At 40.4% G+C, this 21,592-nt stretch overlaps 1 protein-coding gene across 2 annotated transcripts in view; it reads left to right on the forward strand.

Annotated features, from left to right (window-relative positions):
* The first annotated feature begins 725 nt into the window (after positions 1-725).
* USP10 (ubiquitin specific peptidase 10) overlaps positions 726-21,592 on the forward strand; it is a 67,064-nt gene continuing 46,197 nt past the window's right edge. For both annotated transcript variants that reach the window (XM_067540186.1, XM_067540187.1), the window contains exon 1: positions 726-838. In XM_067540186.1, coding sequence (XP_067396287.1) covers positions 818-838 — 21 coding nt within the window. In that variant the 5' untranslated portion in view covers positions 726-817. The remainder of the gene's footprint in view (positions 839-21,592) is intronic.

Below are 21,592 nucleotides of genomic sequence, written 5' to 3' on the forward strand. Positions count from 1 at the left end.
TGTGGCTAATGGAAACATCATCTTTCTGAGTTTTTCCAGCTGGGCAAACAGCTCCATCACGTGTGACACATTTTAATGAAAGCTGGATGCCATGAGGTGATGTTTCCTGGGACTGGCGCTAACATCTTGCCTGCGAGCTTGCGGAAGGCAGAGTCCGCCTGCGCTAAGCAGAGTTCTCCCAGCAGCGGGACACATGGCAGCTACAGGGAGGGAGAGGTTTTTTTTTCACTGGCCAGCTGTGTCTGTGCACCTGTGCAGACAGCATTTATGAAGCTTACAGGGCAGAGCATCAGCCTTGCTGGCATTAGCAGGCGCAGGGTGGGGTGGATTTTGAGGCTGTCTTTGTTGCAGCCCAGTTTCACCCCTTGAAGGGGAATGGGCTCTCTGTGTAGCCAGTCCCCCCATAGGGACAGAAACCACGCTGGATCCCTCACAATCAATGGCCTAGGCCTATCTGGGTTGAAGAAGCCCAACCCTCCCCCCCCTGCCACTGCCAGCTCCCTGCTCTCTCCACGCCACCCCTCCCCCGCTCCACAGCCCCTCCAGCCCGCACTAGCCCCGCCCTCGCCCGCAGGGCTCGCGCTGCGCCTGCGCAGAGCGCTGCCGCCCCGCCTGTGCGCAGGCGCCGATGGCCCGGGAGGGCCTGCACGCAGGCGCCGTGGCTGCCGCCGGCCCGCCCCGGCTGGCTGACTGGTGTGTGTGTGTGTGTGTGTGCGCGCGCGCGAGAGAGAGAGAGAGAGAGAGAAGATGGCGGCGGCGGGGGCAGCAGCGTGAGGAGCCGAGCGGACGCCGAGCTCCCCATTGAAGCGAGGGCGCCATGGCCTTTAACAGCGCCCAGGTAGTGCCTAGCCCAGCCCTGGACCGGGCGGGCGGCGAGGGGGAGCCTTGCCCGGCCCTGAGCGGCGTCTCGGCCCCGTCGCCCGGCCGGCCCAGGGGAAGCATGCTGCCCGGGACTAGGCCCAGGGCGATTCTGCAGCCTCATTGAATCTCCTCAGGGCGGGTGGCGGGGGCCATAATCCCTCCTGGCGGGCCGGCAGCCTGTCCTTCCCGGCAGCCTCTGAGGGGGGGAGAGGGCGCTGGCCCTGGCGCTCCATCGCCGGGGTTTCACTGCGAGTTGGGAGGCGGGTAGGGCCGGCCTCCTGGTGTCCTTTTGCGGGATGTTGAGAACGATTCCTCTCTCCAAGCCGGGGCCGGGGGAGGAGCCGTGGTTCTGTGCTGGGAGTTTGGGGATTAATTTGTGTGTCTCCTCCTTTCCCTCCCCCCCCCCTTTCCAAAGCACACATTAGTGCATGATGGTGCAAAGGGCTGAGCGTTCCAAGATTAACATGCGTGGCCATGTGCGTGTGAACATTCCCGTGCGCGGGGTAAAACCGACCAAGGTATCCGTGCATGGACGAAAAATCCTGCACTTGGGATGGGTGTGCAAATCACTGTGCGTGTAGGGAACCAACCACGGTATCTGTGCGTGGAATAAAAATCCTGCATTCATGGGAGCTGTCGTGTGAAAGTTGAAGGAACTCGAAAGGAAAGTAGTAATACATCACGCTCGATTATTTAGTCCATCCTCCAGTGTGTTTAAAAAAAAAAAAAAAAGGCAAATGATTGAATGGGACAAGTTTAGCATTCACTGCTGTGTGTGTGCAAGTTTTGTCCCCAATCAGGCAAAGAATAAATATGCTGCATTGACAGATGTGTGGTTGTAAAAACAAAGTTGTATGCTTGATCAGTTTAAGCATAATAAAAATAGTATGCTGTTTTACTGGTTGGAAAAATATTTTAATTAAATGAAAGCATATAAAGCAAGATGATGATGATGCATGAGGTTGTCATACTTTTTGAAAGTCATTCATCAAAGTGTGTATATGTAGTAAAAATAGTGCATTGATGGTTGTGGATTTTTTTAAGCAAAGTGTATATTTGATCAAAACTGTCAGGCTTGATTTTGAGATGGCTGATTTTGTTGACATGAGTGCTGGTGGCAATTAATTTGTGTGGCTTGTTTGTCTGGTTTTAATATTTGTAATAAAACAGTGCTTACAAAATGTTAACTTTAACTTCCTCTGTAAGCAGTTTATGGAATTTAATGTTGTTTTGTTTCTCAAATGATTGATCAGTGTATGATACTTAACTGACAGAATACAACACGTACCATAATGAAAATTGAGAGAAGTTTTCAAAGTTAAGCTTTAAGGATTTTTGGGCTCCTTTATACCCCATCCTCACATCAGTGAAATAAGGAGTATTTTGTGTGATGATTATCAGGGTCCAATGCAAAAGACAGAAATTCAGATTTTCTTGGTGGAGAATGATAGATATTTTTGTATTGATGCTTAATTCATTAAGTCTCTCCACCTTTTTCTGCAGAGGAAAAGAACACAGCTGATAATTTACATTTATGTTGTAGCAGCACCTTTGCTCTTTTTTCCAATATTCACTTTTGATAGTGAGTATTGTCAAGGCCATTTTACTCACTATGAGTAAGTAGTATCTGGGTAAAGCTAAGCATATAAGTAGGTCTTTGCAGGACCAGGAACAAAGTTTGAGTATCCTTCAGAAAATGAACTTGCAGATTTTTAAAAATCAATCATCTTGGCACTTTACAATTTTCACATGCTGATACTTGTTTATTCACTGTCACTCACATTAGTACTCTAGTTTTTTTTTTAATTTTTGCTTACATATCTGTAAAGTGTACTATGTTATAATCCAGTTCTGTGTATTCTTTTTATTCTGGCATCACTGTCTAGTGACAGTGTTGTAGGAAGACTTGCTTTAAATGCTAAAGTAGGAAGAGGGTATTATTTGGAAGATAAGAAATTTTTGAATGCATCCTCAGGGCTGCAGTTCCCAAAAGGAGAAGCTGAAAAGAAAAAGTTCCTTGTGTATTTTAATGCAATTTTAGATATAGATGTGATGGGTTTTTTGATAATTTTAAGATGAGACAATATTGGGATGAAATGGCGTGTGTGTGTGTGTTTTGATAGTTGTCTGTTAGTATGAGACTATACCACATTGCTAATTTATTAACATGTTATATGTATGTGATCATGAAAGAGACCCAGTAAAGTTATAAGAGCATTTATTTTCCATGTGACTATAAACTAAATTTGAGTGTGTCTTGATTGAGAAATGTTTGTCTCCAAGGAAAAGTTATTCTGTTATGATGACTTTTGGGAACCATGAGCATGTAATCTGTTTTCAGCAGAGCATTATCATCATCCAGAGAGTTTACTTCAATGGAGTGGAGAAATTTTTAAAAGAGCAGTTTGAAATGATAGTTTTGACAATGATCTGTACATGCTTTACAGAATATCTGAATGTAATTCAAATATATTAGTCACTTCTGGCTTCTTATATCATGAAACTATTTCATAATCATTTTAATCAAACACTTAAACATAATAGAAGGACAGCAGTGTTTATGGGTGTGTTCTGAGCACATTTAAAATCTATTGTTTTCTTGTCAGAGACAGAACTTCAGATAAACCTGTTGTATCACTTTTGATTCTTTTGTACTATTACAGGTATTAAGCTTTGTTTTAACATTAGCTATGTTTGCAACTATTACATTGACAGCTTAAAAAAATCCTACTCTTAAAATAAAGTATTAATTCTTTACTTCAGTAAGTGTTAGAAGTTTCTTCATTGGAAGTATTAATATACCATGCGAGTCATGAATACTATGAACAGCTCCTATTTCTACTCATTTTTTTATCTTTTAGGTGGAATTAGTTGTATGACAAACTTCATATATATATATATATAGATATAAAAAACCTTGTGAAAACAAAGGGATACAAAAGTGGGATGAATCATTTCTGCTTGTTTTGTTGTTTGACCAGTTTAATTGAGTGCCACATTGATTTATAACACACAAGTAACTAGAAGGAAAGTTTGTAACTTTTTTCCAGTGTTCTTCTCCCTCCTCTCTCCCTTCCCAAATACTAGACTACAGCACTGGTTCAGAGACCTTTTATTAGAATTGATACTGCAATTTGCTTATATACTGAATCCAGATTTTGTAGTGTGTCAGTTAGGAAGCCTGTTTGTGGCTTAGACACACTGATACCTCCATTCATTTACCTAATAAAGTAGTTATAAAGTTGAAGAGAGGTAAAGTGGTACTTTTGCATATATGTAAAGTATACTGTTCAGTTTCTTGTTTGTTGGGATACATGTGTTGCATGCTGCGTCATACAAACAGACAAATCTGTTTGTAATAGAACTTGCTGGCCTTGGGCCATTGGATTATAGTCATTTGTCACTTTAATGCCATTTCAGCAATGTAGATGTTCATTTACAAAGAATTACACAAACTGCAGTTCTAGCATTTCTTTTTAATGGAAGTGCTTTATTTGTGACCATTTAACATACAATCTAGGATTAAGGAACATTGTACAGAACAAAGATACTTCATAGTAGAAAAACCTCATGGGATATTTTGATACTTTTAAATTGGGATTAGAAATCCATATTTCTGTTCTGTACAGTTAGTTTCTTATTTTAGAGAATAGGACTGTACAGATCTTTTGGGTGATATTATCAGTGATGGTTTGTATTTTCTGGAGCGGGTGAAGAAAGGGGAGGGAGGGATAGAACCTTTTATTTTTTCATTTGAATAGTTTTAGATTTTTAAAAATTTATTTTAGATTACTTAAAAATGTAACTTTGTACAAATCAAAGTTATTGCTAATGTGTTCAAAGTTTGGCTCTATAAACTTGGTTGTTAAAATTAGTTCAAACAGTTATTGTGCTAATGAAGCACAGCAGTGTGTGTTTGATTTTTAGGTACAACAGTGTTAACACCTAGTTTATTTGCATCTGATCATAACATCAGCGTTATATTTTGGAGTTCTTTACTTTTCTGCAGCTGAAATAGCCCAAGTTTGTTAGGCCTTGCAGCATATTCTCAATGTTATCTTTTTCTTCCTGGCTTATACAGAAATGGGAAAGGTTGCGTGATCCTTGGGTGGAAGATTGTCTTTTAGGGGCTTATTAAAATTCTGTTTACGCTGTTGTGTATTGTGTTTTCAGGAATGCATTTTTAAAAGATTGTCAGGTATGCTCAGAGCCTTCTATGGATTTTTCTTGTAGTGTAGTAAAAATTGAAATAAATGTTTAATAGCACTTTGTAAAAGTGACACTGGTTGAAGTTATTAATCACATAAGCAGCGATGTAAATTTAGTTTTAGTCCTTACAGTTTATAATCCAAGGACTTGGTTGTGGAATCACTTTTATTATATGTACTGTTCAAATTTAACTAATTTGGAGTCAATAATAATTCTATATTCTGTAGCTATCTTTTATTTTGATAAATGTTGGAGATTGGCTCACTTTTTTTGAATTCAGATAATAAACTTCAAAAGAATTGCCAGTCTGCAGTTCAATATTGTATCTTGTTACCTGGGTACCTCTGCCTGCTGCCACAAATTTGGATATTTGGTTAATTAATTTGAATGGATTGTTGTGATCTTCCCGTGCAGAACATCATGCAGCTAGGGAAACACTAGCAGTTCGGATAAAGGGAAAAAAGTACAACAAGTTTTAGTGTTTAAATTTTTTTAAAGTGGGGAAGAGGATTTGGAGGTCTTCAAAAAGAGGGATGAGAACAATTTTACAGGAAAGCTCTCTGTACAAAAATTTCTAGTTTCCAAGCTTCCACTAAAGGTAATGTGTGGAGAAACATTTTAAAAAATGTACTAAAATATTGATTTCCCTCCAATAATATTGTGTATGGTAGATGCTTTTTGGGGTTTGTTTTATTGGAACTGGGCTAAATATCCTAGAACCACAGCAGTAGTGCAGTATGATTTGTATTCCCTCAGTGCAGTGAAAAGGATTTTTTATTTCATACATCACTTACAACTTAATGCTGTGATTTCACAGAGTCAGGGCACCTCCTTTTAACTCTGTTCTTTTTCCTTTGAAAGCTACATATATTACTGGCATTATTACAGTGCATATTAGAAGAAAAGAAACTGTGCATCCTTCACACAAGGAAAAAGAGAACTTATTTGTGGTGAAAACCAATGTGTTGAAAACACCTGGTGGTTCTTTCTCTCCAGGAATCAAAGCCATTCTTCATGTGTAGCAGTACTTAAAGAAAAGGCCATTGTTTCCATAACATGTGTACTTTACTGTTTTGCCATAGTCTGAGCATTAATCTTTATATATTGTGAAACTTAGATTGTTTATCCACATCATGCTTTTATTTTTAACAGTTCAACAAAATACTAATACAACTTATTCAAGGCTTTAGATTCAGTATGTGTTCACCAGAAACCTACGCTTTTGTTTTTAAAGCCATTATGTTTGCTTTTGCCCCCAAGGTGTAGGATCCTGCACTACAGGATTGACTTCTTACAAATGCACTATTTTATCTGCCCTCATGGCCAGTTGTCTGGCCCAGTACAAGTCTGGAATAGAGGAAGAGATTCAGAATCAGCCTCCCTTCCAGTCTTGTGAGGCAGGAGGTAATGGGAGTAGAACACAAACAAATGGGAAGTGAGGTATTTGTAAATTTCTGCATGGTGTAGAAGTACCACCTTATTCCAGAAAGAGTTTGGGGTGGAGTGAAGAGAGAGTGGAAAAGTGAATTGCTTAATTTTAAGGTGGAGATTAGATTTGTTTTAGTTTCCTGTGTAATGATATTTGTATTTCAATAGCACTTAAAGGCTTCAACCAAGATAGACACTGTAGAGACACACAGTAAAAGACAGTATCCAACTCAAAGAATTTACAATCTGAATAGATTAGCTGGACAAAGGGAGGGGGAAACACAGACATAGAGCTGTAAAGTGACTTGCAATGCAGCAAGTTAGTGGCTGAATTGGGGATAGAATCTGGGTCTCTTGAGTCCCAGTCCAGTGCCCTATCCACTGGACCATGCTGCCTTTAATAGGGATGTCTAATTGAACTGGTAATAAGAGAAAGTGAGAAATAATGCCCCTGTAGAATGGAAATCCTCCGTCTCACCCCATCTCCCCCAAAATATTGTAAAGTACTGCTGTTTGAATTTCTCATGTGTGATCTACTACAATTCATTGCAGATAATCCTAATGTAAGGTATATTGAAAGTCAAATTAAAGTTACAAATCTTTTAAAATAATTATTTAAATTAGTTATGTGCCCATCCACCCTCAACTAGTAGAGCTTAAGACATTAAATAAATGTTCATTAATTAACATTTACATGGTAATTTAAACATATTTTTGTATTTGTATTTTAGTAGGGAAGTACTAATTTTACTGACTAAATTATCATTTTGAGATTACAAGCAACAACAAAAATAAAGTACATAATGAAATGATACAAGAGTGGAAAGAAATAGTTCAGTTTCAAATTAGAAAAACTGTAAGAGTAAAATTTGCTCAGTCAGCCACGTCCCATTCTCTGTCTTGTCAAGTTTTTCTTTTATTCACAAACAAAACTGGATTATGATGGTCACCTCTGCTACTTAATAATTCAGTTTTGCTATGGAACTGCCTATCAAAGGCACCTCTAAAGAAGAGTGTCCAACCTGAAATACAACGTTGTCAAGTTTGCTTAGTTAGGGTAAAAATAATGATCATTGTTACGATTAGTACTTGTGGTTATGACACAGAGACCATTAAGGGTTATTATGGTCATTACTGAGGTCTGTTTGTATCCTCTGAAAAAAGGTTCTGCAGAATTGTTACTGATACCAAGCATGAAAGCAGCATGGTGGAGAACGCTAATTAAGTTATTCTGAAAGTATTTTTTTCAATTGATTTTCACTTCATGTAGTTTTTGTCAGAAGCATTCTTCAGCTGTCATATTGCCGATTCTTACTACTTTTCATATTATTCTACACCTTATTTAAACAGCGTACAAATACAATTTAAGGCACACTGAGGTTTCATTTTTCATATCAGTGAGTGGACTAGCAATCAGAATGGATTATGTAGTCACACTGGTAGCTATTTCTGTAATGTGCTAACTAATGTAAACTGTCTTAAAGTGAGGACTATGCTGATTTCACAGTAGTCAGATTAAAATCTCCAGAAATCTGATGTTATGACTTTGGAGCATTTTGACTATTTTACTAATAGCATTTTAGAGTTTACCATTTTAGTAAGTTCGTATAATTTCAGAGGAAAGGAAGAGAAGCTAAACTTCATAAAGATAATTAACTGAGTTGTCTGGCATTTCCAAAATCTAGTCTTCTCCACTCTTACATTCTTATTAGAATGTGCAAAGGGAAATAGAAAAGACCTCAAGACAAATTGGTATTAAAAAAAAAAAAAAGTAAAGGAAAGTTTAATTTACAAAGTGTATACATTATAATAGTTAGGCCCTCTACACTACAAAGTTAGGTAGATGTAAGTCACCTTGTGTCAATCTATTTGTGATTGTGTCCATGCTCAAATTTGTCTCCTGCCGATGTAAGCACCCTTTAACAGCAACGCAGTAAACCACTTTCCCAAATGGTGCAGAGCCATGCTCAACCTACTGAGGTCAACATGGTGTGAGTATAGATGCTGCATACCTGTGTCGACCCAAACTGTCCTCCAGCAAATTTCCCACAATGCCCCATTCCTGCAGTAGTGACTGCTCTGGTCACATTTTTAACCTCTGCTGCCCAGGGGTTGGAGACTGGACATCGTTCCCTCTTTAAATTATTTGTGTGTTTTTTTTAAATGTTTTTTCTTGATTGCTCACCTTGGTGCGCACATGTAGCAGTTTACCTTTGTTGTGTGAAACTGCCCAGCCATGCACTCAGAGAGGTACTAGACACATTCCTGCCTGGAATAGACAGGAAGTATTGGATCTCCTGGACCTGTGAGGAAAAGAGGCGGTGCCAAGCACAGCTACAGCCTAGCTGTAGAAACGTTGACATCTATGAGCAGGTTGTACAGAGGATGCAGGCAAAGGGGTATGACAGGGATCAGCAGCAATGTTTTGTGAAGGCGAAGGAGTTTTTTTTGCCAGGATGCAACATAGATCTTGTGCTGTGCTGCAGACCTGCCTCTTCTATAAGGAACTGTATGCCAAACTTGGTAGAGACTCCACCAGCACCCTGAAGAGCGAGCACTGTGAATATGTTGGCGGACCCTGAGACACAGACTCCCTACCATGAATATCATGGGCTGGAGAGGGGGGAGGAGATGCATCAGAGGACTTCAGTCATGCAATGAGCCAAGACCTATTTGAGACTCCACAGTTTAGCTGATCCTTCCAGGCAAGTGCTAATGAGCCTGATGAAGAGGAAAGGAACTCTGGTAATGTGTGGTGCATTTTTCCTTACAGTATTTAAATTTAAAGATGGTGCCCAGCCGAACCCCAAATTAACAAGACCAAGATATCAAATGTTTGTTCTTTTGCTTCTACAAGAAGTGGTAGAGTTGGCATCTGCTTTTCATTCCCCTTTTTGGGTTAGGTGGGGCGAGGGACATGTGAAGCTGTTTATGTACATAGGGATGTCTTTTTTATGCTCTTGAGAGATCTTGATTAAACTTTAATAGGGATGCTCTGCAGTTTTTTTCTGAAGGTTTCTAGGAATGTCTGCTTTATTTCTTCCTTCATAGGAGGAGAGTTTCCCAAACCACTCTGAGTTTGGCTAGCACCATTGCAGTAAACAGGCTAGCAACATATGGGGCCTGGCAGCTTCAGGATGCCATTAGCAGATTTGTTCTCTGTGCCTTTGTGACCCTCGGGAGTGAGATATCAGCTAAAACCACTACCACCTGTGAAAATAGTGCCAATATTTGTGCCATTGCCCTGTACACATACCCATGCAATAGGGACCAAAATTGTATAGCTTCAAGCAATAGAAGATCCTTCCCCACCCTCCCTTTGCCACTGGGAGACATACTAATCATGGCGGGGCTGGAGAGCGGTAGTGTTCAGTTGCTCCAAAGCTGAAGTGTCAATAAGCATTTCTTATTAAAAGTGTTTAAGGAAATAAGGGAAGGGAGTCTTGAAACTTTTCCCTTTCCCTTGTGACTGAGAGTCCAATGGTACGTCTGTCTGTTTTTATTAGCAGCTTCTGGCATGGCAGCCTTGAGGGGTGCCCCCTTTATGCCTGCAGAACGCCTGATCCTGGAGAGGAGAAAGAAGAGGACTAGGGAGGATTGTTCCGTGAGGTTCTGAAAGCCAGTGTTGAATCAAACTGTAAACCAAGGACTTGGAAGGGTCCAGAATGATTGCCAGTATGGAGAAAGACAGAAAGGACAGGAAAAAGGCTTAGGATTCCCAGCAGGACAAGGAGAGGGAGATGCACCAAGACATAATGGGGCTTCTCAGACAGCAAACACAACTGCTGCAGACACTGCTTGACCTGCAGGTCCAAAAATCCTGGACTCTCCACCCTCTGCTGTCCTGGGAGAACTCTACGATCCTACTCTATTGCTACTTTACTCTACTCTACTGCTCCCTTACACCACTGAACATAACGTGGCATCATGGGGTGCATTCTTATCCGTACCATTCCACTCCGAAGGACAGCAAAGAAAGCCACAGCATCACATACACTGACCTGCAAGAACCACAACTGGTGTATGTGTAGCTACAATGCACCACCTTTGTGTACTCAAATGAACATATGTTTACTTCCTTTCTAATTTTAAATTTTTCACCCTGTTCCATTTGTTAAAAACTTGTATAACATTCTGTGAAGTTTTTTTGTACATTGATTTTTCTGCACTGTTTTTTCCCACTCTATAAAGTTCTATTTTTGGAGAATCAAATTATCTTTATTAGTTCACAACAGATACTGCAGAATATATAGCAGTGGTCAAAGCAAACAGTAAATGCCCACCAAGGACCACAGGAAAACACCTAGCCATATTTGTAAACATACAGCAAGCAGAATTCTTAGCAGCACTCAAAGCTCCAGATCAGAAAACACTCCAGCACAGAACACTACTGTGGCTGACCATTAAAGTGCTCTTTCAAAACCTCCCTCAACTGCATAGCTTCATGTTGAGCTCTTGTAATGCCCCTTGTGGCTGGCTGATCCAAGTCACCAGACAGCCTCTCCACTTCCACCCTAGTGGCAGCTTTTGCCTCACACATATTATGCAGGAGGCAACGTGCAGCTATAGGCATTGGGCTATTTTTCTCCCTGAGATCTAGTGAGTATTTATTGCTAGCATTCCTTCAGTCTACCAAAAGCACATTAAACAGTCATTCTTCACCTGTTGAGCTATAGTTGAATCTTTCCTTGATACTGTCGAGATGACCAGTATAGGGCTTCCTGAGCCAGGGAAGTGAGAGGTAGGCTGGGTCCCCCATAGTTGCTATTAGCGTTTGATTATTGCCAGTGGTAATCTGACGGTTGGGAAGCATTTCCCTGCTTGCCGTTTTCTGAACAGTCCTTTGTTTTTAAAGATGTGAGCATCATCCACATTTCCTGATCAGCCCACGTTGATATCATTGAAGCGTCCCTGGTGATCTGCCAATGTTTGCACAACCAGAATATGGTGCCAAAATAGGTATATGCATGCCATCTGTTGCCCCACCAGAATTTGGGAACCACATTGTTTCAGATCCATCTACTGTCGAGATCTACTGCACATTGCTGAGAGTCGCAGTCCTGCATACCAGGAGACGAATAATATGCCTACACACTTGCATGACAATGAACCGCCACAGTGGATTTTCCAATTCCAAAATGACACCGACTGGTAGCAATCTGATGTTTCAAGCTTCCAGAATGCAGTCACCACTCACTTCTCCACTATCAATACAGGTCTTATTAAGGTGTCCTTGCGCTGGAGGGCTGGGGTGAGCTCGGCTCACAGATCTAGGCATGTGACCTTTCACATCCAAAATTTCTGCAGATACTTCTTGTCCCAAACATGCATTTTGATGCGATTCCCACCAATCAGTGCTCATTTCTCAGGCCCAGAAGTGGTGCTCCACCATTTGCAACTATGCCATGAATGCCACCAACAACCTTGAATTGTTTTTCACTGTGTCCATCAACAAACTGTCCTAAAAGAAGTCCTCAAAGCCCAGGTTGTTTAGGTGCTTTCTGAGGGCCTACAAACACAGGAGAATTGTGTGCCCTGTATTTGCAACATTCATGCTTGTGTCGGGGTGGTAGAGACCAAAAAGTGTCATGCAAATTTGTGGGTTTTTTTTTTTTTTTTTTAAAAGGTGACACAGTTATGGGATATGAATGACATTATGGCATGGAGAAAATTGCATGTTGGGAACTTGACTGCTAGCTCCCAGAAACTGCTGGGCAAGTCATTACTTTACTACAAAATATTTAAAAAATGTCCCAAAAGGCATTGCATTGCATGGCAGTGTTTGCTATACTGGGTTACCAACCTGTGGTACATGGTGCTTTACATCAACACCAACACTCTTGGTGAGTGTGCAGTTCCGATGCAAGCAGCCAAGTATGCACGCAAAAGTTAGGAAATGCCAGTGTGTATTGATTTAAATCAACAAGTAGGAAACCTTGCTTTAACATTTTAATCTTGTTTTGCGTTCATAATTTTTAGTTATTTTCCTAAATAGATGTTGATTCTCATTGGATGATATAGTTTGGTACTAATTGTTGTTCACCAGCGAGGATACCACTATTATCTGTACACATTTATTTAAATAATTATATAGCTTAACGTATATTTATTCAGATTCTTAATATTAGTTTTTTTATTACTGGAAAATTGAGTGACATGTTTCTTATTTATTAGATTAAGTTCTTGCTCATGATTTGTGTCAAGCTGCATTTGACTGGAAGTTGAAATTCAATTAAAAAGCACAAAACTGCATTTTAAGGTTTTTATTAGTTAAATAAACTACCTTAAGTTCTAGAGACATCTGACAAAAACAAATTTATCAAAACATGTTTGCATTTAAAACTAACTGATGTAGTTAAATTAAGGGAGTATTATGTGTATTTAGTGAATTGGGCAGATGTATTTCTGGTCACCACATCCTTCAGTATTTTAGAACTGGTAGATCTCATCCTCTTTCACTTTATTTTTATTCATAGAATGAATAGGAAGAAGGAAAACAAGCTTTCCTGGTCTTTCTACTCCCAGTTGGTTTCTCAGTTTTTCAGTGAACTAGTCGTTGAATTGAACTAGTTGAATAAATTGAAATGAGAAAAATAGTCCCTTTGCACCTGCAAGGAGATTACTGCGGTCAAAAGTTGGTTAAGCACTTCAGCATACTCTGGTTCCAGATGCTTTATCAGTGACTTCCACCGATTCAGTGGTTTGACTTTCTTTAAAACTTAAGCAGAGCAAACATAGTTTGAAAATTTTTATTTAATTTAAACTATTGTAATAGATTATATTGAGGTCTAACCTTACTATAGGCTGTCATAATATCAAATTTAATTTTAAATAGGTTTATTTTTATAAAGAAACATGTATTTTATTAAAATTGGGATTTTTTAAATTGCCCGTATAACTTTAATTTGCTGCCTGGTAGGTATTACATTATGGTAGTCTTTAATTACGTGATCATGTACTAAAGGCAGAAGTTTCCATGAATTTGGGGTTCCCAATTTGAAACATCTAGTATCATTACTTAGCATTTATATAGTGCTTCATTTGGTCAGAGCATAACTGCTATTGACTTCAGTTACTGCTGTGACTACTGCACATTTCTGTAAATCAGAACTCAGGATAGTGTTAGTGACCACTTGTGAAGATTTTGGTTTAATCAGGTAGGAACTCTGTGACAGAGGGATAGAATCCAGTTGTCCAGGACAGTAAAGATATTTCACTACCTGGCATCATATTGACACTGAAATGGAGCATCAGCAGGGTTGGAATCTTCAGATTCATTGTGTGTAAATATAATTTCTTAGTTGAGAAAACTCTTAGGTGAAATCTGAACTTCTGCTAACAATTAAGAAAGTCTTAAAAACAAAAACAAGGACAAAACATCCTCTTTAGCAACTTAACTCTAAAATAAAAGTAAAGAACAAATAGTACATAAATAAAATGTTTTTTTTTAAATCAGATTTTTAACCACAGTCTGTCCTGCAGCCTAAATTAACATCAGTGAGCAAGTACTATCAGGCAAAACTTCTTTTGTTGTATACTGGGGTAGAGTAGGGGAAAAGTGAATTCCACTAATATAGCTCATCCATACTTCGGAAAGCCTCCCTGTTGTTCAAATTCCTTTGTTTTCCTTTTGGGTGTCTGTGGTGACTGTCCTGCATAACTATATTACTTGGCATATCTCCAACACAATAACCATATTGCATACTTGACCATAGCAAATAGGTTAAGCAGTGGTACCCAACCCAAATAACACATTGTTGGCATTGGAATTCTCTTGTCCAGAAGTATGAAGCTCACAGATGGTTGTTCTAGTACAGCAGTGTCAGGGCTGGCTCCACAAGATATTTTAAAGTTGGCTTGTTCAGTCAAAAATTCATTAGCCATTTGTTATTGCAGTAGTATCCCACAACTAGTGGATAGAGCTGGGCTTGGTTTACTATCTTGTCTCTGTGCAGTTTGTCAAATGAGCTGTAAACGTGTGTGTGGAAGCTGTCTGTTCTGCTTCAGATTGCCTCAACTTGTAGTCTCATTTCAGCCCTGCTTATCTTCTCTGAAAGTAAAAAGACAACATCCATTCTTGGATTCATAGATTCCAAGGCCAGGAGGGACCCTTGTGATCATCTAGTCTGACCTATGTAACTCTTCCCCAAATAATTTCTAGAGCATATCTTTAGAATACCATATTTCCCCATGTATAAGACGCACCTTTTTTTGAAAAATTTGGGGTCTAAAAACTGGGTGCGTCTTATACAGTGGTACTTACCGGTGATGTACCGTAATACTTAATTTTCAAATTTCGGGCCCCAAAATTAAGGTGCGTCTTATACATGGGAGCGTCTTATACATGGGGAAATACGGTAATATCCAATCTTGTTTTAAAAATTACAAGTAATGGAAAATGCATCATAACATTTATTTAGTTGTTCCAATGGTTAATTACCCTCACTGTTAAAAATTTACACCATATTTCCAGTCTGGATTTGTCTAGATTCAGCTTCCAGCCATTGGATCATGATATATCTTTCTCAGATACATTGAAGAGCCATATGTATCCCAGGTAGGTGCTTTATACTGTGATCAAGTCACCTCTTAATTTTCTCTTTTAAGCTGTATAGATTGCGGGCTGTTCTGCACTGAAAACTTACGTCCACACCCTGAGAGACATAGGTCTTGTCTACACTAAAAAAATAAGTCGACATGTTCCACTCCAGTAATGGCAGTAACAGCTCCAGGGCTGATGTCCACGCTTCCCTCATTATGTCAGTGGAGTGCGTCCTCACCGGGAGCACTTCCACCGACCTAAGAGGGGCAGTGTGGGGAGCTTGAGAGCTCGATCTCTCAGCTCCCTGATGGGAGCCAAATAGGCTGGCTCCCAGCGCTCTTGCTTCCTCTCCCCCACCTTCCCATTCCCCGCCAGGAGCCAGCCCTGAGCTTCCCCCATCCCTGGTCCCCACTGGGAGCCAGGGGAAGCCGCCAGGGGCTTCCACCCTCCTGTTCCTGGGGGAAGGAGCCCAGCGCTGCTTGCCCCTGAGGAGTGGGGTTCAGCTTTCCCAGCTTCTCGCCTCCCCATACCCCGTCCCCACCTGCTCCTGCCAGGAGCTGAACTGTGAAGTTGAGAGGCTGCCTGGCTCCCAGTGAGGAACTGGCTGAGAAGTCGCCCGCGGCTTTTCCTGTCCGAGCTCGCAGCCAAGAGCCGGGATCTAGCTGCCCGCGGCTTCTCCTGTCCCGGCTCGCAGCCAAGAACCAGGATCCAATTGCCCACCGCTTCTCCTGTTCCAGCTCGCAGCCAGGATCCAGGATCCAGCTGCCCCTGGCTTGCAGCAGCCTGCACCAGCTGCCCCTGCTTGCAACAGCCAGGGCTTGTGCTTTCTTGTCAATTTCACTGCTCCACTGAAATTGACAAGAATGACAGCCCCACCAGGATGTAAGGGGGTGTCTACATTGAGACTGTGCTGCCCTAACTAAGCCGACAAAAGCCCTATACCTTTGGTCGAGGTGGTTCTATTTTGTTGAAAAAACAGCAGTTTTGTCAGCGGAGGCGGGGGGGGGAGGGGTGATTGCAGTGTGTACACCAGCACTGCTTAGGGACAAAAGTCGGCTTCTGTCGACAAAACTGTAATGTAGACCAGCCTGTAGTTATGCTGATCTAACCCCTGTGTAGACAAGTGCTAGGTTAGCAGATGAATTCTTCCGTCGACCTAGATACTGCCTCTTGTTCTTGGGGAGGTGGATTAACTATAGGAGAATCCCTTGCTGTAGTGTCTATCTACACTGAAGCGCTACAGTGACGCAGCTGTGTTTCTCTAGTATTTTAAATGTGTGCATACCTTCTGTCTGTCACTATAAGACAGGCTTTTCAATTCTTTACTCATTCTTGTGGCTCTTCTCTGAATCCTCTGCGATTTATCAACATCCTTCTTGAAGTGAAGATACCAAAACTGGACACAGTATTCTAGCAGTGGTTGTACCATTCTCAAATACTTCAAGGACTGCACTTGAAAATTTCCAGAAAGCCTAAGAGGCATTTAAAAAAAACCCTCCACTTAACTTTGAGATTGTAGTAAGAAGCTTTAAAAGTACATACAACTTGGAGATAGTTGTGTGGGGTTTTCCCAAAATGCATTGGATACAGAAGGTTGCACAACATGGTAGGTGTAAGTGGACAAACAATCAATACATGATGGTGCCATGAAAGGGGGAAAACATTTTGATAAGTTGAGCAGTGTTTGCTATGATTGGATGAAAGGAACACGTCTGCTAATGGTTCCATTAAACATGACTCTGCCTGATACTAATAGTATTACCCGTCTGAGGACTGAAATTAATGTGTGCATGGAGTATTGTCAGGGAAGATACTGCTTTGAATTGAGTTACAGTTTTCAGTTGAGTAAAATGGATGAGGCTGATCAGTTTAATTGCAAGGCAGTTGCATTCTGCTGCTCTTCAGAATGATTTGGAGTGGGTGGACAGGGAGCCTTGAGAAAGAGAGATGGTTGGAAAGTGGAAAGACGTGAAGGGAAGTCTCTTTCCCATAACTCCCAAAGATTTCCTCCATACCACCCCCTTCAAGAGTGGATTATCTGTTACTGCTCATAGAGTTACAAACTAGTGAAATTGACAATTTATTAGTCAGGTTCAGGTTAGTTTTTAGTAGACTTGGTCAGTAGAGAAACTGAACAGAATTATTATTTTCACTTTGGGGTTGTTTAGGAAATCTTTAAATAGTAACTGAGGCAAGCTTGATGGGTTTTATATAAGGAAATAGGTGCTAAGGGAATGGAAGGGGGAAGAATTTGAAACCTCTCTAAAATGGGAGGGCAGAGCTCCTCCTAACAGCCAGGAACAAAGAATGTGTGTATAGGATGGAGGCAAGATGAAGAAGGGAGGAGGGGAATTCACATGTATAAGGCACCTACTAGTCTGACAGTACCTTTTTGATGGAAGTTCTCATGTTTCCAGTAGCTGAAGAGCACTGGTTATTTTTCAGTTGAGCATTGCCCCTTAATCTAGTTTAGGGGCTTCTGCCATCTTTTATCACTGTGGCTGTTAAGTATCTAGTACATTTTTTTCAAGCAACTCTTTTTGTTGCTTGTCTGAGGATTTCAAAACAAAACAGGGAAATGTCAAGCTGAACAATATTTGCTTTAATGAAATATTGTTATACTTTATATATTATATTTGAAAATCTTGAAATAATGCTTTAAAAGAAATGAGAACTTAGCTCTCGCTGATTTAAATGCTTTACATAACATTTGTTGGCTTACCTTTTTTTCTTTTGTCATGACACTTACATTTTTCCATGTCCACTTGAAAAGTTCTGTGCGAGCGCCTTATGGAATTGTGAAAGCATGATACTTTGACCATCAACTATACTTTGGTCAACATCTTCTTGAAATGCAACTTCTCTTAAGTGTGTTTTCTATACAAACTTTTCATTAGTATTTTTAAGTGTGTGTTTCTTCCCTTCTCCTAAAACATCATCAAAAGTAAGGCTTGGCTTCTGAAAAATCACGTGTAGTTTTATGCCAAATTTCTGTGTACAACTTCCTGCGTAATGAGGCATTTGTATGTGCAGATGAATACATTTATCTATCATAGTAACTGTTCTCCTACTTTAGAAAATTGCATGTGTGAATTCCGTGGTTATCAGGTCACCAGTTAAAGCTTAAAAAAAGAAAAAAAAGAAAAGCGTACCCACACACCTCCCAACATCTCCCCTCCTTCCCCAAACTCTTCTCTTAAAGAGACGCTCAACTTTTTGACTCAATTTAAAATTTAGAAAAACATCTAAGATCAGTAGAAAAGTTCATATGTCTAAGATCATTTGAAACATAACTTTTTGTTAAAACAGACATACCCAAATGATAGTAGGAACTGCAGTACTTAGGAACCCAAAAGTAAAACTGACTATTGCTTGGTCTGCACTAGGAAATTAGGTCGGAATAACTATGTCACTATGTTGTGTGAAAAGCCACACCTTTGAGTGATGCAGTTAAACAAACCTAACCCCAAAGTAGGCAGGAATTCTCCCATTGACCTAGCTTACTGCCTGTCTGGGAAATGGAGTACCTACACTGACAGGAGATACTTACTACCACAGCTGAGGTGGTGTAGAGCTGTGCCACTGCAGTGTTTTGAGTGTAGAGACAAGCCCTGTGAAGAAAAGTTGAACTGCCTAAATTCACTTTCATTGTCCAAGCTCAAAGAAATAAAACATAATTATAGCAAAGTGACAAGTAAATATTTTTAAATATTTATATTTAATACTCTGAGGATTTATTAGAGAGACAAGATAAGTGAGGTAATCTTGTATTGAGCCAACTTCTGTTGGTGAGGGAGAGGAGCTTTCAAGCTTACCTGGAGTTCTTCAGGTTTATTTGCAACATAAGTAACCGTATATGTTTGCAGCTCAAGTCAGCTGAGTGTTTAAACCAATTTAATTGACTAGTAGATTAGGTATTGCTAATGATGACTTTCCTTTGGAATTTTATAGGTTGTAATTACATGCTATTTCAGTCCTTTTTCTTCTCCCACTCCTTTGGGCACTTTACATACTCTCTAGCTCCCAATGATTATCTGCTAGTCTCCAGTACACTTTGGCTGTTCCTTTTAGCCTTAACTATCTTTTATATTCTGGATTCAGATTCAGTATCAGGGTTTTTAGAGTTTAAGGTCAGAAAGGATCCCAGATCATGTCTGCCCTTCTGTTCATCACAAGCTACTAAATACCCCAACACCAAACCAACAACTGGAATTAGATCAAAATTTTACAGCACTCGAGACTAAACGACTGTGTGCCAAGGAGGGACCGAGGGTTAATTCTGCCAGTGTAAGATCACTCTACAAAATTTTTGTAAATAGAAAATCTCCTGAAAAGAAATGTCCTTTTTGAAACGTGAGTACCCAGCTAGTCGTCTTTAAATCATAATGTTGTCAAAATTGTATTGAAAATGAATACCCTTGCACTACTGCATTCTGTGGACCTTACTATACCAGAATTCAAGTAGTTTGTGGTCACAGGTTCTGGATTCTTCAGTTCTCATGTTCCTTGTAAGTAAAAAGTAGACCCAGGATGGCTTCTCTTACTGTATTTTCTTTACAGGAACAGTAACTGGTTTAATAAAATAACTAATTATCCTTAGCTAGAAAAATTGGGATAAGACAGATTCCTGTTTACCATTTAAGTGAGTCTTAATTTAATGTGTCTATAACTTTTTTGTGTTTATTTTTATATATAAATGGACATTAATCTAAACTTTAATGCAGTGTGGCTGATGGGAAGGCAAAGCTTTTGGCATTCATTTTATTTGAACTATAACATCCCATTTAGAGCATGTTTTAAACCACATTTATTGAAATGTAATGTTCTGAAGCAGCTTTATAAATACTTTTCTCATAAATTAATATGCTGCACCTGTGTGCATTCTTAAAGCTTTATTTTAACTTTTATAGCAGTGCAGGGTGAACTAATGTACAAACAACAAATTACCTGCAGGAGCCATGGTAGTTGTAGTTTATTTAGATTTCTCTTTGAAAATAAATACATCTGCTTCCTTTTTTTTTTTTTTTTTTTTTTAACTGTCCATATGGGAAAAAGTTATGGATTTTTGTATTTTTACTTTGTGTTATTTAGAGTATACACACTCTACTGCAAGCTAAGCTTGAAAAATCCCCTCTCAGAGAACTAGTAGGATTCTTTCCTAGATAAATCCCTTCAGCCTCTGCAGAATTGTAGCTTTCTTTTTAAGAAACAGTTATATTTCTAGCCCATATCATTGCAAAGAAAGTCACTGCAAAAAAGCTTATATCTCATTCCTGGGGGTAACAAAGGCAAAGAGAGCACAGCTGCTGTTGGTGTTCCACAGCTGCCAGGGCCCCCATATGCTGCTAGCCTGTGTACTGGAGTGGTGGCTGCCTAAGTTGTCGCCGACAGGCATGGACATTGTCTTACGGCAGAGGAAGAAATAAGGCTGCCATCCCTCGAAACCTTTGGGAGAAGATTGCAGAATAACTTCATGAAAGTTTGAGATCTCTCAGGAGGATTCAAGGGACATCCCTGTGTACATAAACAAACTGCTCTACATGCTCCACCTTGCCTAGCTGTAGGTGGGAATGAAAAGCAGATCACAACACTACCTCTCTTTGTTGTCCCGCTATCTCTTCTAGTAGGAGTACATTAATGAAATGTTGATAGCTGCGTCCTATTAAGTTGTGGGCCCCATCAGTACATTATTGTAATGGGAAGTACAATTACATACTTACCTGAGGTTCCTTCATCTGCATTGGGCTCGCCCATGCTCGACTGCCAGGAGCAACTGGACTGCAGTGTAGTCTCAAACAGGTCCTGGCTCACAGCATAGTTGGATGCCCTCAGTCCAATGTCCCCATCCTCCTTTTGCACCTCCTCATCCTTGCTGTTCACGCCAGGGGCTGTGACTCAGTTTCCTCGAGGTATCTATGGTGGTCTGCAAGGTGGTGATGGGGTCTCTGCCACGCATGGCATGCAGCTCTTTGTAAAAGCGATAGGTCTATGTCTTGGTACCGGATCAACTGTTGGCCTCTCTGGCCTTCTGATATGTCTAACACACTTCCTTCTGTGGAGTTAACAATTATGACCAGAGCGGTCATTGTCGGGCATTATGAGACAGCTGCTGGAGGATTGTTAAGGTTGACATAAGTAATGCAGTTTCTACCCTCTTCCTGTGTCGACCTCAGTACATCAACTGTGGCTCAACACCACTGGGGGAGGTGGTGTTACTGCGTCATTGTAATGGGGCACTTACATCTGTGGGAGACAAATGTAAGCGTAGACACAGTACAACTATGTGGACACAAGGCAGTAGTCTGTTCTTTTCAGACCCAAGCAGTAAGGGGTATCTGAGCAGTGGAGTATTGTCTTCCCAGCACAGTTAACTGGAGTGTACTAACTAGAGCTAACTGCACAGTTAGCCTAGCTGGAGTGAGAGTGACCACACTTCCAAAGAGCATTCACATAGGTGGTTAGATGTGTTGCTGCTGCTGAGCTGTAACTAGCTGTTGCATCTGCACTGCATTACTAGCACCAACTTCAGCAGCATTCCAGCTTCAGCCCTAT

The sequence above is a fragment of the Emydura macquarii genome, unplaced genomic scaffold (genome assembly GCF_026122565.2).
Source record: "Emydura macquarii macquarii isolate MOO-44397 ecotype Brisbane River unplaced genomic scaffold, CSIRO-AGI_Emac_v2 contig_561, whole genome shotgun sequence".
NCBI lineage: Eukaryota > Metazoa > Chordata > Testudines > Chelidae > Emydura > Emydura macquarii.